The sequence below is a fragment of the Heliangelus exortis genome, chromosome 5 (assembly GCF_036169615.1).
Source record: "Heliangelus exortis chromosome 5, bHelExo1.hap1, whole genome shotgun sequence".
Taxonomy (NCBI): Eukaryota; Metazoa; Chordata; class Aves; order Apodiformes; family Trochilidae; genus Heliangelus; species Heliangelus exortis.
Genome location: NC_092426.1, coordinates 22368583 through 22386875, shown reverse-complemented (window position 1 = coordinate 22386875; position 18293 = coordinate 22368583). Strand labels below are relative to the sequence as shown.

The following is an 18293-nucleotide window of genomic DNA, read 5'->3' as shown; positions in this document are numbered from 1 at the left end:
TAGCGTGCCAGCAGTGAAATGGAAGAGTACTTCCGGTACTCAGTTTACTGGCTGCCCGTGACAAATAAATACACAGAATAACCAAGCAAACCAAAGGGTCAGCAAGGGGCTGCCCCGACAGCGGTGGCACGATCTGTAATGGCTCCAACCACAGCGTAAATTGACGGAGAAGCCAGCAAGGCCCTAACGGGGCCTCAGCGCGGCCTGAGGAGAGGGTCAGGCGGCAGAGGCGAAGCGGGAGGCAGTTAGCCCGGCCGTGACTCCCCTACGCCGCGATCGCGACGCGGCACGGCCGGGCCAACCCCCCAGCTCCGCCGCTGCCGCCAGACCCGCCCCTCAGGCGGGGCGGGGGAGAAGGAAGTGGCCCGGGGAGGCCGGAAGCGCCGTTGAGGAGGGGTTGTCGGAGCGGGGATCTGGCCGGTGAGTGGGGTCGGGGTGAGGCCTGCCGGAGAGCGGCGGTCGGGGCTGGGCTTTCCTCGGTGGGGCCGGGTTTGGCCGGGAGAAGTCACCGGCTTCTCGTCGGAGGAGGGAGACGGTATGGCCGGGTCGCTGAGGGCGCTCGGACTAAGGGAGGAGGCCTGCGGCAGCAGGTGCTTCATCGGGACGGGGCGTGCGGGTGTTTCTGAGCCTTGTAGGAGGTGGGGAAGGAAATCCCACGTCTGTAAGGAACGGGTGAGGAGAGGGCGGTTGTGAGGTGAGGGATTTGGCCAGGACTTTGATATTGGCTCCCTGACAGCCCTGAGGTGGAAGGGGTGGGACTTTGTGGCAGTAGGAGTTGTCGCTCGGTCTTACACAGCCTGTTCTGGAGCACAGCGTCCCGCGTGCCTTGTTTTGCTGAAGTAGTGCTAGCTTGCAAACTGTGTTTTACCGTATGTTTTACTCTCAGCTGTGCTGCTTGTCTACTTTTCAGAAGACTGGATCTGTTTGCTGAGCGGGCTAACCCTTCTCTCAGGCATACCATCACCAGGTAGCACACCGATTGTAGGCACTCATACCCTTAAGATATGTAATGGACCATGTTGCTTCAACGCAAAAGTTGCAAACCTTAAGGCCTTTTCAGACTCAGAGCGCTTGACTCAGCTGCTGCAGTAGCCAGATCTCTGCTACCATGGTTAGAAGAGGGATTTAACCCTTGCAAAAGGAAGAAGTGAAGCCCAAGGAGCAGTAGTTGTCCTGCGTTGGGCTCTCCCAAGCAATTTTAAAGTAAGCGTGTGTCTTGGTTAAAGTTACAAGAACTATAGCATGCTGTAGTCCAGTTATGTGTTGGTAGTGGTGTTTATGTCTGCTGCTAATTGTTTGTTGTCATTTTTAGTAGGCATTGCCAATGGATGAACTGGTGCATGACTTGGCATCAGCCTTAGAGCAGACTTCAGAACAAAACAAGTTGCATGAGCTATGGGAAGAGATGGCCCTAAGTCCACGGCAACAACGGCGTCAGCTTCGCAAGAGACGGGGTCGTAAACGGCGCTCGGACTTCATGCATCAGGCAGAGCATGCCTGCTGCTACAGCGAGGCCTCCGAGTCAAGCTTGGATGAAGCTGCCAAAGGTTGCCGTGAGGTGCTGACAGCCAATTTTAGTGACTCTGATGACATGGCAGTGGTCAAACGACACCCAGCTCTCAGTGCCACCCTGAGGAGCAAGCAACACTCATGGCATGAGTCAGACTCCTTTACAGAGAACGCACCCTGCCGACCTCTCAGGCGCCGACGGAAAGTCAAACGCGTGACATCAGAGGTGGCTGCCAGTCTCCAGCAAAAGCTCAGGGTGTCAGAGTGGAACTACGAGAGGGGATGCAGGTTCAAGTCAGCCAAGAAACAGTGTCTTTCACGCTGGAAAGAAAATGCCCCTTGGACATCCTCTAGCCATGGCCTTTGTGAATCAGGAGAGAACAGGCCCTTCCTCGGTAAAGGGGGAAGGAAGGAGAGGATGGAGTGTGAAGCTGATGAACAGAAACAGGGCTCAGATGAAAATATGTCAGAATGGTGAGATCTCAGTTTCTTCTTGGGCTAGTCAGCTGACCACCTTGCTTGCAGCTGCTTGTAAATCCTGTTCCTTGCTTTAGAAGTTCTTATAAAAATTATTCAGTGCTGTTGTCTTTATGTAAAGGAAAAATATTTCAACTCCTTCTAAACTGTAGATTTTTTTTTTACCAAGTCTTTCCTGGCAGTGCAGTACTGATGACCCAAAACACTTCCTTGAAAAGTTGGCAAGCTGCTACTTTTCTGACTTGTGTTGTACAAGGAGCTCTGTGAAATGTCTGTAGCCCTGCAGCTACAAAGTGGCATGCTTGTGGCCTGAGGTTTGGAGAGTAAATCCACCATTGGCACTTGTGTTGCATGATTAATATGATCTGATCTCAGGTTCTTGTTTCCAGAATTTCCCATAAGTAGAGAACAGATCAGATCTCCCATTGTGACCACTAAGCCTTCTGTGCAGGTACTCTGTAAACCTCAATCAAAACGTCTTCTTTGCAGTTCTGCATCTCTGCTCTGTGTCTGAAGTAAGGTCCACAAAGGCCTTATGAGGGGAATGTAGTGAGATGAAATAAGGTAGTTAGGGGAAACTTAATACTTCCGGGATAAGCTTGTGCTAGCAGTGGAGTCTGGCATGTCTTTGTGTCCAGTTTTGGAAGACTTTGATGAATTTGTACTGGAATCTTGTACACAAGATGAAAATGAGAAGTGTAAATGTCATGGTCTGAGTTTGTATGTGTGCAGCTCTTGGGGAGTTTTCCCAGTGAGTACAATTTTTGTTCTCTAAATTGAAAGTTTCAGTTATGAAGCTGCTTCTGTATTCAAAGTTTTTTCAGGCTGGAAAAGAAACAACTGCTGAGTATCAGTTGGAGGAGATTTCTTAATGAATGGCTTACAGAAGGTGAATAGGGTTGTTTACTTACCAATTATAATTGTCTAAGAAGCAGGAGGCATTGAGGAAGGCTTTTAAAGAAAACAAGTATTTGTCATGAAACAGAATATTTCAAGCTCTTCTGTGGGACATTTTGGAGGTTAAAATTTTAAATGTGTCCAAAAGGGGGATGTGAAGCATAGGTTTGTCAGAGGCTGTTAAAGCATTACAGCCTGGGTGGTAGATCCAGCTCAGAAAGTCCTTAAACTGGTGACTGCTAGAAGCTGGAGAAATAAACAGAGGAAACAGTCGGTCTGTATTCAGTGTGTTCTCATAATCTTTCCTCAAGCATCCACTGTAATAGGCACTATCAGAGAGAAGACAGTGGATTTGGAAAGTATAATTGTGTATATATTAAGGTTCATTTAAGTGTTCTGGCTGCAGTTTGTCAGGAGTGGAGAGGCAGCACTTGGTTGTTGGGGGTTTGGTGGGTAATAGCTGGAAGTGTGAACTTCTCAGTGGTATTTTCTGGGAGACTCTGAAAAGCACAGGTTGTAGTATATCCTCACAAATGCATTTTTGCTGAACAAGTGTGGCTTATATGTAACCCGTGCCTGGTGAAAGGACAAAATACATGGTCAGTTTTTCCTTAAAAAGTGCCTATTTTTTGCTTAATGAGTGAATGTAAAGTGGGCCTTTTCAAGAGACTAGTAGAAGCCTTTTTACTACAAGTTATTAAAAGCACTTCTATGTTTTTATAGCTATTTGCTGGTAGTCCAGGAAAGGGAAAGTGCTGAGTAGCCCTTGAATGTTGCACAACAATGGCATTGGACTGAAAGATGCCCTTACTTGATGTGGCAGTGATGGACAGTGTTCCTTGAAGTTTTTTTCTACCGGAGTCTGTTCCATCATGTCAGACTTGAACTTAAACCAGCAGGCTTTCATCCAGCCTTCATTTGTGCCAGCCTTTGGAAGAGTAAATGAACAGCTTTGTCTGAATTATTACTTGAGGACCGTGCTGGAGGATTGCTTTGTTCTGTTTCAGTTGTCCCTTGCTCTCAAACTAATTGTTGTGCAGGTGTCAGCATCAAATGACATTTACCATCTGCTTCCAAATCCTTGGGATTCTCTTTGGAAATCCAGGGGTTGGAATATTTGACCTCTCCAACACCACATGTGTGATTTGTGCTATGACTCCCTAGGGAGGGTCAAAGTTGGAGACAGAAATACATAACAACCCTCTTCACAGCAGAGTATCTCTCATGGCAGTGAGAAGGATCATGCTTTGGTCTTTGCTGTTCTAAATATAGCACTTTGCTGATAGCAGCAGGGTGGAACTGGCTGTGCCTTACCTCACCCTCACTCTGCTCTAGCTGTTTTTACTAGTGCCATAAGTGATGGTACTCTACTTTGCACAGATAAATAGCCAGGGCATATTCTGAGGAGGGGAGAAGAAAATTGGATGCCCAGGAGAGGGAATGGTATGGTTGTTGTCACAAAGTGGTAGGATGGTAGTATGACTGATACAGCTTGTGGGACCTGGAAGCAGTCTGGTGATCTGGTGATTTATGAAACAGTGATATGAGATCAGTTCCACTTGTGTTAACTCCTCTGCTAGAGCAAACGAAGCTGTATACTCAGAATGGATTTTTTTTTTCCACTTGCTTTTTCCTCCCCTCCACCAACACTTCATTTTCTTTGCTATAGGAATCCATCTCTTTAAATGATAAAATATCCATAATTTTCTCTAGTTTGTCTAAGGCTCCTTATCCTAAGTCAGATCAAAAACCTACTGTATTCAGTAGATAAACTATCATTCACTGAGAAAGCTTATGGATATGGATAAAAGTTTTTATAGTTTACTTGTGGGACTGTGCCCAATCTTTTCCTGAAGGAAAATGTGATGCAGTATTGTGATTTGAAGTGTGCATGAAATGAACTTTCTGAAATATTTGCCAAACATGGCAAGAGATAAACGCCAGTTGGGAGAAGGAAGGATGTGCAGGAACATGATGAGGGAACAGAGATGGTTCTAAATTGGTTAATGACATGACTCAAAGTCGAATATATAAATTATTATGGAAAAAACAGAGAGAGAAAGTGGTCTTAGTTTAAATAGTGATTTGTGTATTTATAGAAAGGTGTCACTAACTGCTAAGGCTGTTAGAAATAAGGTGTTCTTCTGTCCCTTAATGCTTTGAAGTTTCTTGCAGCCATAATTAAGCAAAGGCAAATTATATAGAGTTCTTTCTCTTGTTTGTCTAAGCTGAGGACTTCCAGAACAGTCGGAGTTTTTGGCTCAAGGGCAGAGCAAGCCACAGAACAGCACTTGTCTGAAAATTTACTTTGAATGATGTGCTTACCAGTGAGAGATGTGCAGTTTGCCTAATCTACTCTCAAGTGCCATAACTCTTATTGTGACTTTTTCAAACTTGGGATTTTACTGACCTACCAGTTCTGTGCGACTTCATTGGCTGGATGCTGGTGCATTTGTTGTGGTTTAACCCAGACAGGTAGCTGAGCCCTGTACAGACCTGCTCACTCCCCCACAGAGGGATGAGGGAGCAAACTGGAAGAGTAAAAATGGGAAAACTTGTGGGTTAAGTTACAATTGATTTACTAGGCAAAGCCAAAACTGTGCATGCAAGCAAACCAAAATAGGGAATTAATTCACTACTTCCCATCATCACGTAGTTGTTTAGCCATTTCCAGAAAAGCAGGGCTCCCTCATGCATAACAGTTACTTGAGAGGTAAGTGCTCTTTCTTTCCCCAGCTTTTCATGCTGAGCTTGAACTCCTGTGGTGTTGGGTATCCCTCGATCAGCTGGGGTTAGCTGTCCTGGCTGTGTCCCTTCTCAGCTTCTTGTGCACTCCAGCCCATCCACTGGCTGTGCAATTTGAGAAACAAATAGCCTTGGCACTATTGAAGCAGTGTGAAACAATAACTAAAACCTTAGTGTGTTATCAACACTGTTTTGATCACAAATCAAAACCGTAGCACTATAGAGCAACTATGGCGGAAAATTTAACTCTATCCCAGTCAAAACCAGTGCAATATTCTGTCCTGGGTGTGTGACCAGTGGTCATCCTGAGTGTGCAGTGGTTGCTTTACCTTTGGAAGGGAGCTGTTTCAATGACAGCCTGGAGTGGCAGTCAAGAGCCTGGCTAAGCTGATGAATTGGAAGACGGTCTTTCAGTAAAAAAAAAAAAATATATATATATATATAATTTCTCTCTCTCTCTCTCTCTCTCTCTTTCTCTCTCTCTCTCTCTCTTTCTCTCTTGGAAGGCAAGTGACAAAGACAGAGTGTTCAGCTTCCCCTCCTTCTCCAGCCCAGCCTGACCTTCTGCAGCCCCTCGGTGCCTCTTGTTTTCTTATTTTTATAGAAAATCAATATCCTTCCTGACACAAACAATAGCTCAAGTGAAAGAATAAATGGGGGAAACCTGAGATCTCTGTCTATCACCTCTCACTTTAACTCCCCCAAACTATTTAATTATAAGCATGCTTTGCTCCAGGTGTTTGCGACAGTGAAATTGCTAAATGAGGACCATATTAACCAAAGATTGGGTGATCAATAACACTCTATAGCAGTAGCTTGTTGGATCAATAGTATTCATTATTTCATGGTTAAGGTAAGTAGCCCTCTTTGCAAGTGGAGGTCATTAATCAGTGCTTACTGGACCTGCAGAAAGGCTTGTATAGGAATCTAGTTTCTGTTCAGCCCTGAAGTGTAAAAGGGCTGGTGAAGAGGGTGAGATCTATGAAAGTTTGTTCCAGCGAAGCACTGGCAGTAATGCATATCTATAAAGCAACTAGACAGCTCTCAGTACAGCAGGATGCTTAAAGAACTGTTAATTTGATCTGGAATCTTGACTTAATGCTTTTTCCTTTCTCAGGCACCTTTCCTCTGAGGATGCTAAAACCCTTATGAAGCAGTCACTCAATCCATGCATCTGCTGCTTGTGAGGACTATTAATTCAGGTTTTCAAAAGGGAAAACAGATGAGCTAAGAGATTTGTGCAGGGTCATACAGTGAGCTGGTAGGAGAGCTAGGAATGAAAGGAATGGCTCATGGTTCTCAGTCCTTGGGCATAATTGCTATGGTGTACATGTGGGAGGGTGAGTGGATGGCCAGACTTTGTAATGGATTGATTTGGAATTTGATATTAACTAGCATACTGAAATGTGGGAATGACATGCAGACTGTTCATCTTTTATGTTTAAATGGCCTTTATACAATGATGAGGTTGTAGATACGCAGTATGAGGACTTGATTTGTCTATACTTTTTCTGTGAGCAATAATGTACTCACAGAATGGGGTTTTATTGTGTGTGTGCAATTCTTTGGGCTGACATGTCTTGTGATTCCTTGTCCTTCAGCCTTTTGAATTGAGGGGCCTCCAGTTGATACTGGTATGTAGGTATGATGCAATTTCCCTGGAAAAGAAGGACCCAGAAATGTTTTCTAAGAGCACACCCTGATCAGAGATTGATTCTAGTGCTGAGCCAATGTTTGCATTTATGCCTTAGTGGTAAGGGGGTGGGCAGTAAGTAGTTTCTGCTTCTTCTGATACCTCTCAGCTAAATCAGAGGAAATATTGCCTGAAGTGTCCAAGGATTGATTTAATATTGGCATTAAAGCCATCAGGTGCTTGAGACAGACCTGAGCTTATACTTCTGCTACAAATATTCATCCAGCTTTACAGTCAATTAACATCTTTCTACACATTAATTTCTAGTTTAATTCTTTGGTTCAAGAATTAAATCTCCTGTAACTGCTTTAGCAAATGCAAAACACACTGTAATGAGGTAGCATTCAGCAGCAGCAAGTCAAGCTGTGCTAAAGTATTTAGCTGAAGAGTTGTGAACCAGCTGTTCTCCCCTCCAAATAGAATAAAAGTTGCCATAGATTAAGGGGGTATTTATGTACCTGTATAACAATTCTGAGAAAAAGAAATGTGAAGTAGGAAACTTCAGAGGCTTTTCCGTAGCTGTTAAGTGACCTAAGGACAGCTTTTCACGGCACTTGATTTTCTAGGGAGTATTCCAGACAATGGCATACTTAGGTTATTAGCTCTAGGACCTGAGGCCAATGCCATTGTATTAATTACTTTTTGATAACTTAGAACTAGACTAGATACAAGGTTCTGCTTTTCCTCAAGTGATGTAGCATTGCTAGGTTTTGACAGAAAGCAATTATGTCCTGTGCTAGAGCTATCCATGTGCCTGAAATGCAGTTTCTATGAGATGTGTAAAGCATTTTGGGCTCAGAGAAGCTAGTAAAATATAATATAATGGGGTTTGTATCTGCTGCAATTTTAACTATGTTTTTGTTTGTTTGCTTTTGTTCCAGTGAAACCAGCAGCGTATGCAGCAGCAGCGATACCGGCCTCTTTACCAATGATGAAGGCCGCCAAGGTAGCAACTGTCCTGTGATTTTCCTCATGTGTTGCTGGGGAATTTATCTTACTTTCTCTAAAAATCAAAGACAATTATATATTTGAAGGGGGACAGAGGAGGAAGTATGGGAGAAAGGCCAGTGTCTGGGAGGGGCTAGGATTTAAGAAATGAGATGAGGGCTACAAAGGAGTGATTTTGATAACTGTACTCTCCTCCAGCTGAAATACTTTAGATATCAGATCCACAAAGTTTGAAATATCAATAGCTATTATTGTGCAAAGGCACATAAATACAAGAGGAGTTCTAGATCTCTCCATAATGAAAGAGCAGAGCTCCTGATCTGTTTCTATAGGTGTTTTAATTCTTGCCTAATATATTAGTTGTTTTCTGTATGGGCAGAAAGAGATGAGGTGGAAAAAAATCAGTTAGTATTGACAAATTGCCTGACAGACTGTGCTTAGAAGACAACAGTAACATGTGATAGGCTTTATTTCTTTAAATACATGCTCCTCCCTTGCTCTTGTGTGCATTGGTTGAGCCTAGGATTTTTTATTTCTGTTGTAGAAATAGTTTCTTAGGAGGTTTGAGTGTGGGGTATAATCTGGTTTTATTTATCAGTGGCAGCACAGTATTCTTTTTATGGGGGATATGGCAGAAGTATGCGTGAAAGAGGTTGTAATAGGCACATAAGCACTCAGGAGCAGGTGGAATGTGACCCTGGAGACCTGTAATTCCACACAGCTTCTGCTGGTGTGCACTCTGATTCTGTCACATTTCATAAGCTAAGATTTGGATGAGATCTCTCCTGGGAACATATAAGTGTTAAAGGAAGTAGTATCAGTAACTCAGTAGGAAATGCTGCTTCCACTAGCTGGTTACTGATCCAGGTATCTGTGTGTGTCAACACAATGATAGCTAATATGTTTACATGTTTTCTGAGCATATGTTAGGCTGTTGGGCCTATTGGTTGTGATCTTGGGTGGCTATAATACTTTCCCTAAGAGTAAGGATTTCAAACTTTGACCTTTGATAAAAACTAAATCTTCCCTGCCTCCCATCCTTTAAAAGCAACAGAAAAGTCAAATCTTTTGTTCTCTATTTTTATTGATGACTGTTCTGGGGGAGCACTTGCATATCAGATAACAAAGCAGGGTGATGACAGAAATGTTGACTTTTTACTTCACCACCTCAGGAATGATTGATGTAGACTGGATTAGTATATATGTACACTTGTCTATATACTTGCCCTATATACTTGCCCTGGTTTTATACCTTGTTCAAGGCATTATCTTCTGTCTGCTGCTAGAAGTAGGATATCTGTAATACAAGAACATGTAGAATATACTACTTAAATAAATCAATAAAGCCCAATTACAGCCTTCCCCGTCTAGGTACTAGTAGAGCTTTGACATCTTAGTCATCAGGCCTCTGTTTAAACTACAGTAACTTTCTGGGTGAGATGTCTTAACTTACAGTTATGTTAAAAAGGGTTAAAAATTGTCAAGGGTTAAAACCACTTGCCAGTTAAATAAGAAACATATCCGTTTTTTTTTTTTTAAACAACTTCTAGTTTTAAAGTAATAGTAAGCAACAGCTCTCCACTGCATAACTTTTTTTTTTTTTTTTTTTGTCATCATATTAGAAATAGTTTTCTAGCACAGTTCCAAACTGAATAATGAGAAATTTAAGATAGTGTACTTACACTGAACATAGGTTTTCCCCCCCCTTCTTTTGAGGTTATGTCTGGTAATATTTGTGCTGTTGCTAATAGGTTGTCTTTGCAATGCCAGCTACCAGTGCACTTCTGTGAGCATAGAGTGGTCCTAGATTATAAATTTATTGTAGCTTTTTTTGTTAAATGTGTTGGGATCTCTCGTGGTGAGAGTTATTGCAGTATTAGCATACAATCTTGATTGTTAAATTTTGTCTTGTGAAAGTAGTGATTTGAGATATGGCACTGCACTAGGCTCATAGACACAAAACTCTGGTGATATTTTTGCACAAATTATGGTCGCTTAGAAGAACTGTCCCACATCACTTGATTTTAATTTCCTATGGCTTGGGTAGGGATATTTAGATTTTAAAATGTATTAGTCATAAGCCTACTAGATCAACTGACATATCACAGAAATAATCACACATATTCTGCAATGTCAGTGCTTTGGGATAAAGTGTTCTGGCTGTCTTGCCTGTTGGTGAATTGAGTTGGTTTTAGGTGTTGCTTCTTCTGTTACATGCAAGATTGCAGCTTTCTTACTAGAGTAAGTTTATTTCTTGTACTTTTATTATTTTTCTTTGTCTGGCAAGATGTGTTGATAGGTATAATGGACTTCAGTCAAAATAATGTACCTTGGTGAGGAAAGGAGAGTAAGTGGGGGTGCTTGAGCTGAGGTTTAACGATAGGCAAATGAGAGTTTTCCTGAAGTCAGGTATGTTAGTTTTTTAAGGCAAGGTGAAGCACCTTGTAATTACATGGAACTGTTATTTGGGCTACTAAAAAGCTAAGTGTGTCAGGTTCTTTGCCCTCTTCCCGCTTTTTTCTTATGCTACTCAGATGCCACTAGTCTCAGGGGCTTTCTGGCTATGGAGTTTACCATAACTTGTGCCCAATTCAGTTCAGTTTTAGACTGCTACAGCATTGATTACGGTGACCTTGCATCGTGGAGACTTCTGTCATAACTTCTGTTGCTGCTGCTCTAGTTTTGCAGACAGTTTTTAGTTCTAGCAGATTTTAAAAAATTTTGACAGACTCGCAGCATGGGTAGTACTTACATTCATAGTGACCATTTCTAATAGGTGTGCGTTTTCCTCTTAGCTTCTGTCTTAGGAGAGTAGGGATCTTTCTCATCAGTGAGTATGCTCCTTTTGCTTACTCTGTGAGCCTGGTCTTCCCCTGTTGTGAATTCTCTCCTGTGAGAGCCTGTAACGTGCAAAATGATTGGCTTCTACCTCTTTCACAGTAATTACTTCAGAGAAAGAGTTGTGCATAAGACATCACACAACATTGAACTAAGGTTGATGAGATGCAGTCGCAACAGTGCTAAAGCTGCCCTAGGCAGGTCTATAAAGAAGGCTTTGTTCTACAGGGAAATTGTGTAGACTGATGAGTTGGATAGTTTAAAGCATTTAGTGAGGCCTCATAGTTACTGCAGATCATTGAACCAGAATACAAATATAAGGCTCTTCAGGAAGGAATTCCTAATGAGACTTCAGCTGTTTCACATCCCACAATGCCTACCTATAGTATTTTGTAGAACTGTCACAGGGCACATTGATGTGGCTAATTCTATCCTTTTTCTTTAGGAGATGATGAGCAAAGTGATTGGTTTTATGAAGGAGAATGTGTTCCGGGATTCACTGTCCCCAACCTTCTTCCCAAGTGGGGAGCCGACCACCGATCTGAAGTGGAGCGGATCGACTCAAGCCTGGACAAGCTCTCAGATTCCACGTTCCTTTTGCCCTCACGGCCAGCTCAAAGAGGTGAGATCCATATGGAATGCCATGGGTTTGTGAACTTTGGATGTGATGGCAAGGTTCTGCAATTTAAACTGATATTAGTGGTCTGTATTGTTGTTTTTTTTTTTTAACAATCCAATAAAAAATAGCTGCACTACTGGAGAGGATACTAAACTACTTACAGTAGTTCCTCACATTCTTCAGTCTTGTTTTTTTTATTTGTGAATAAATTGGCATATATGCCTCCTGCAGATTGAGAAACAAGAGAGAGAGAGGATCTGATGTCACTACTAAAGTAACTGTTTTTCCTGGTGGTGGCTTTACCTGGAGGAATCTTCTGCTTTCATTGCTCAGTTTTTCTTGTTTTGGTTTTCAGGATTTCATGCTCGTCTGAATCGCCTTCCAGGAGCTGCTGCCCGCTGTCTCCGAAAAGGTCGGAGGAGGCTTGTTGGCAAGGTATTCCTTTTTGCAGGATAATATTTTTGTATTTTCAGGGCTGATCAGTCCTGAAGTATTATTCAAAGATACTGTATTAATTGCTTTCTTCAGAAAAGAGTTTTGTACATTTTTTGTTTCATGTATTTTTGATTTCTTTAACTGCTTTGACTGTCAGAAGTCCATTGAGTGAATTTTAAGGCAGGTTTGAAATGGCAGAAAGTTGATCAGTCCTAAAAGCAGTACAAAAGGGGGTCTAAAGATGAATGGCAGAGAACATAATTATCAAGAAGATTCAGACAGAATGTAGGAGAAAATAATGATGACATGAGACTTTTGTAAGTTCATGATCTGAAACTGCAAGGGCAGAGAGGTGACTCAAAGGGTTAGGAAGGCCAAATTTTAGAGGAATGGCAGCAAAGGAAGGTAGTTTCAGTAGTTGCCTTTTTAGTGGGGAGATAGATGAATAAATGAGTATATGCAGTAATGCAGACAAAGTTACCAAAAGCCATAATATTTTGTTTGTTGGTTACCTTACAGAGTAAGGTAACACACCTCTTCAGGTCTGGATCTTAGAGTGTTGAGTTCTGTTTTCTGTTGTAAAAGATGTTTCTGAGAAGGAAGGTCTTGCCTGTGTTTGGCTTACTTTTATTAGGATGTGCTCCATGCTTTTTGAAAAGTGAGGCATATATTTTGAGCTGACTGGCTTTAGAGAGACTGTTAGCAAGGCATGTTAAAGAGGCATGGAATCTCTAGACTCCAGGAGGACTGCGACTTCTTCCTTCTGTTCAGTTACACTTGAAAGATCCTTGTTTGCCCCATCTTTCTTCCACTCACCTTGCTTACTTATAACCTGTGTTTTAAATATGAATCCTCAGCTGGCAAGGGACTGGCTTTGGGTAGGGCTCCTCAGGCCACCTGGAAGTGGCTGGGCCTGTCAGCAGTACCTCTAATGATCCAAATGAGAAGGATAATATTTACTTGTTTAATTCATCTTCATCACCTTTAAGGGATCTTTGTCATTTGCAGTGGAGGTCACTGCTCCCCCTTCCCCTTCTCCCTCTAAATTGTAATCATAAATAATGAGTTTCATTCAGAGCTCCCCGCCAGCGAGCTGCTAATTACCAAAAGTACTGCTTGTAATTTACACAGTAATAAACTGTAAATTTAAACATTACAGCACTTTAAGTTAATAATTTTCCTGCTGTAACAAATAGCCCATCTTTCACCCCTGCTGCTACAACTCCCCCCAAACTTTGAGTATGTTTTACCCATGTACCTGGCACAAACTATGAAGAATCTTACCCACCTTTTACCCTAATCTTCAGACCCTTCCTGCAAAGTGTATTTCTTCCTTGCAGGTAATTTATGCAGATATGAACAGATGGTGCTTCAGGCTGTGTGTGTATGTGTACTCCAGCATCAAGCACATACATAAGGCAGTGTCTCACAGGGAGAAATGTGCTCCCAGAGCAAGTTCTTTCTCCTGGGATCTGCCTTTTCTTTAGCTGCTATGGGTTCTGCTGGTGAATTACTGTTTTCAGAGAGGGCATGCTGATACATGCTCATTTTTTCATTCACCTGTGTTTGGTGAATCCCCCACTGTGAATTACACTACAGTGTGATGTCCTTTCTCTCATCCTGTTTCTGGCCCAGCTGACCCCAGAAACCTGGAACCGAACACTTCTCATTGATTGTCCCTGTTCTTAACTGCATTCTTTGTACTGGTCCAGTCCTTGGTGCACCCTTGTGCCAGCAAATATTGTTACTAAAATAATAAATAGTAGATTTTCTGCCATTCAGTTTATCCGCTCAGTTGAGGCTCTAAAGGGAGAGGGCAAATACGTTTAGCTGAGAGTGGGTTGGGAAGGAACAATGTATGTAGCCCAGGGAAGTACGATCTTGTTGGCAGCAGCAAAACTATTATGTCTGCTCACTGTGTGAGAGTCTGCAACCTTTTACCTATCTTTGTGTTTCAGGAGACCTCCATGAGCAGTCTGGGCACCGAGAGGCTAGGTCATATTGTTAGTGATCCACGCCAGAAAGAGTAAGGCCCTTAACAGTTGTTACAGAGAACTTTGAGAGGGGAGGAAGAACTATAGGGTCCTCTTCCCCTGCTGAGAATGAAGAGCTGGGTGGTAAACAAAGCATGTAGTGACCTGTGAGAGACAGTCCTCTACTGATGGCTTCTCCATTGCAATTTGCTGACTTCCCTTTTGTTTCTAAGGCTGCCCCAGTTTGTGGACACTGTTCAGATGATCTTTCAGTTACAGTCAGCTTTTTCTTTCCCCATCCCTCGCAATGTGCCATTGCAGTAGCTGCAGATCTTCTGCACAGTATGAGCAGACTGAGCCCTATATGCTGGTTATTTAAAAAGCTTCTGTGTGGAGTCATGCTATGGGCACATACGCAGACTGCAGAAATACTGACAAGGCAGCCACGAAATAACTTTCTCTTTCTTTGGTGTTCTGTCTCCTTCTCCAATTAGTGTATATAAATTGTAGTTGGCACTAGAGGTAGTCATGGTGCCTATTCTTTGGCATCCCACTATTATTCTTGTTGGGCAATGGATGAGTAAGAGTGGCACCTCTTGACTGTAGTACAGTGGCTCCAGCCTTCACCAGCTGTTGATATCCAGGTTTCTTCCTTGGATCTGAAATTCGTTGCTTTTAATATGAGTCCTGCTGATGTTTAATCTTTCTCCTTCTCCCTTCATCTTTGTTCTTCCCTTCTCTCCTTATCCCCAACCCTCCTGCCTGCCCCTTCCTTGTGTTTGCTCCTGCCTTGGCATTGCTTCCACCCGTTCCTCTGACTGCCTCCTTCCAGTTTTTGGTTACCATCCATGGGGAAGAGAGATCGCAAACAGGTAAGCTGACTCTGCTCTACCTTTTTATTTTCTTGGTTTCCTTCTCTCTAGAAAGAATGAAGTGCTGGCTTCTGATTTCCCACACAATGTTGTCTGTGCACATGAGGTAAGGTAGCCCTGTCCCTTCTCGTTTTAGTAACTGATGTCTTCTGGGCTTTGAACACAGTCCATGTCTTGGCATTGTATTGTCTGTTTAAAGTGAATAGCTCAGGAACTCCTTTTATTTATCTGCCTGTTTCAGGTTAGTATAGGCCTTCCTCTTGTGCAGTGAGTGGGAGGTAAAATGCCTCTAGGCAGGAGCAACTTTGACCTCTCAGAATTTCAGAATTGGAATATTTTTGTCTTTTTAAATGCTTTGTTTTGTCTTGTTTGACTCAGGCTTATACCTGATAGTCTCACCAACAGAGAAGGGAAAACAAATGGTGAGCTGATTGTAGTTAAATAGGAGCTGGAACAGGAAAATGTAAGTGGTAATAAGCAAGAGAATATGCATTATTTTATTGGAAATTCTTGTGTGTGCATTTTTAAATTCTCCAGTAAGTCTTACATAGCTTCAATTTTAGGAGGCTTTTGTGCTCAAGAGCTTTGGTTCTTGATAGCAGAAAGCCTAAAGGATCTTCCATCTGAACTGCTGTGTTATAGAAGTAGCGTTCCTAGCCGTGCACACTCCCTTCTGTTCCTTTGCAAGTTGTTGGTTTTGTTGATGAGCAGTAGGACTGAAATCTGTTTTACCCTTCAGGTGACTAAAAATACATATATAGTAAGAAGTAGTTTTCAGGCCCTTGTGCAGTGGTGTATTTTCCCATAATGAAAACATTTCACATAGCACTTTTATATTGATAAAGATAAGAAACGATAACTACATAAGCTTTAAAATTACCAAAATTATTTTTGTTTTTCTTAAATGAGGTTGAATCGGGTGCAGAGGGTTACTGTATATACTCCCCTACTGTGCAGCTGCAGTGGTACTTCACTGACAGTAAAAATTCAGCTTAAGGAGGAGCCTCTGATAGCAGCAGCTTTGTGGTGTATAGTGAATGTTTCACAAAGGATGAAGGCAACAGCCTACTAGTGAGTTTGAGAGTTGCAGGTAGCTTTTAAGATAAGTCCTGCTATCGCAAGATATTATTCATTTGTCCTTACTTAAAAATGCATCAGTAATCCCAATAATACAAGAAGAGTTTTTCTGGAGATTGGTATAGCGCTTTGCAAAGCAGATTGAAATGATTTTCCAGCTTGTGGTATGAATTATAAATAGAGACGAGATACTGATTGGAAATGTAATGCCGGTAGCCCAGACAGACTACCAGTCTAAACCTTCTGTTTGCAAGCTGAGCAAAGTTTGCTTTATGCATTGGTTGACTGGGTCATTCCATTCCATTATGACCTCTAAAACAAAAAATCTTGAGTTGTCTTCTACAGCAAGCTGTCTTGCACAAGTTTGATGCCTTCAGGACTCATCTGGTATATGTTCAACAAAGGGTCTAAGACTGCTCCATGGGAAGTTCTGTGCTTGCACTGTTCGTAACTGAATTTTTTCTCTACAGTGTGGAGGTAGACGATTCTCGTGGCTTGTAGCAGTAGAGCTCTTTGAGTATGCTCGTAATCAACCAGCATTTGTAATAATGCAAGTTGAGAGAAGAGTGTTTCTATAAGGTTATCTGTTGTGAGAAAATGGTAATGAGATTTGCTGTTGCACCCTGTGCTAGCCTTTTGTCTCAAGTGAGAGTCAGTTCTCACCTAGTCCATATACTGTATGAACAACTATAGGGTGTAGATCTGAGCAGCTGTATCTGGAGACTATTTCTTTTAATGCTTTGCTTAAATAAAATCTCTTGACTTTCCAGTTCAATCCATTATCTCCTCTGTACTCTCTGGATGTGCTTGCTGATGCTTCCCACCGAAGATGCTCACCAGCACACTGCATTGCCAGGTAACTCCCTTGCTCTGCTCTGTTGGGGTTTTCTCACTTCCCTCCCATGGTTACCTTCAGTAGTACTGTGTGGTCTGAACAATACTCATAGACCTGGAAGTTAACACACTTTTCCCTAGGAGGTCTGTGCTCAATCTTAGCATAAAACATGCTGATGCAGATTGAGAGTCTCAATACACTAAGTGCTTAAAGTATCTGAAACAATATGACAGACTGGCAGAACATACTGTGCTTTTAGAAAGAAATGTGATTGTTCTTGATTGTGCCATGACTTGATGCAAGTCTGTTGTCTGGGCACAAATGGACATAGTATTGTTGCTCACTATTAGGATTAGAAAAAGATGAGGGGAAAAGTGCTAACAAGCTTGTGTGGGTGATGTGCTGAGGTTTGTGTGGGTGCCTAAAATAGTCCCTCTGAGCAGATTCAGAACTCACCTGAGGTGACCTCTAATGGCTTGCTATCTCTGTGTGTTGTTATAGCTGAAATTTAGATCTGATCTCGGCAAGCATTGAGGTGTATTTGAGTCTGCATAGTTGGGGTTAATACGCCATTCAGGCACCTTCTGCTGACTAATCCTAAATTAAATTCAATGTTGGCCTTGGAGGTGACTCCTGTTCTTGTGCTGCAGGTGACTATCTAAAGGTAAGGTGCCCTTGAGCTCTTTCCCTGTGCAAGAAGACAAATACTGCTTACGTGTTTGTATGAAGGACCAAATCTGGAAAAAATGTCTGGACTTTCAGCTTCATGGTTTTCTTTCCCTTGTTAATTAGCAAATAGAGCATGAAAAATGTACTGAGGTTGTATGTGTCTGAACGAAAGGTTGGCACCCACCCAGCAAAACCTCTCCTCCTGCTGGCTTCTGCAGGGAATTTTGTGATGTCGCACCATGACCTCATGCTGCTGTAGCCAGCATGTTAAAGATGGAAAGGGGGAAGGGAGGAAGAAATCAGCCCTTAAACATTCAGCTAGATGAGAATAAAGGAATTCAGAAGATTGTACATCAGCAAATTGGTTCCTTTCTGTGCTTATGGCTCAGTCTGGGGATATTTTGTGCCCATGAAGCAAGAAGGATGATGGTCTCTTCATTTACACCTAGGATAACCTTTGTTGTGCCTTAAGTATTTTACTTGGTACTCCGAAGAAATTTGTCTTCCAGTAAGGAGAGCTGGGCAAATTATGCTCATAAATGACAACAGGGCAAATTCTCCACCTTTATGATGATCACTGAAGGCCCTTTCCAAAGCTACTGGTAATGGCAAGGGATTTCTGAATCTGGAGGGATAGTGTTTGCTTGATTCTGCTGAATATGTAGTTTAGTTAGCCAAAGAATTTATATGCTTGGTTCCTTCCTCT

General features: G+C 42.3%; 1 protein-coding gene across 14 annotated transcripts in view; it reads left to right on the top strand.

Annotated features, from left to right (window-relative positions):
- Positions 1-316: 316 nt before the first annotated feature.
- Positions 317-18293, top strand: part of GPATCH2L (G-patch domain containing 2 like) — a 36589-nt gene continuing 18612 nt past the window's right edge. The window contains exons 1-9 of one of the 14 annotated variants that reach the window (XR_011726291.1): positions 319-420; positions 1313-1983; positions 8203-8267; positions 11553-11729; positions 12082-12161; positions 14120-14187; positions 15058-15112; positions 16854-16939; positions 17420-17582. Coding sequence is in view for 12 of the 14 variants with exons in the window: in XM_071745929.1 (XP_071602030.1) it covers positions 1325-1983; positions 8203-8267; positions 11553-11729; positions 12082-12161; positions 14120-14187; positions 15058-15112; positions 16854-16939 (1190 nt within the window). In the remaining 2 variants the exon portion in view is untranslated. Of the gene's footprint in view, positions 421-445; positions 536-566; positions 591-886; positions 968-1312; positions 1984-8202; positions 8268-11552; positions 11730-12081; positions 12162-14119; positions 14188-14966; positions 15007-15057; positions 15113-16853; positions 16940-17419; positions 17583-18293 lie in introns of those variants that run through there. The other 13 variants (XM_071745937.1, XM_071745932.1, XM_071745930.1 and 10 more) reach the window with 13 other exon arrangements.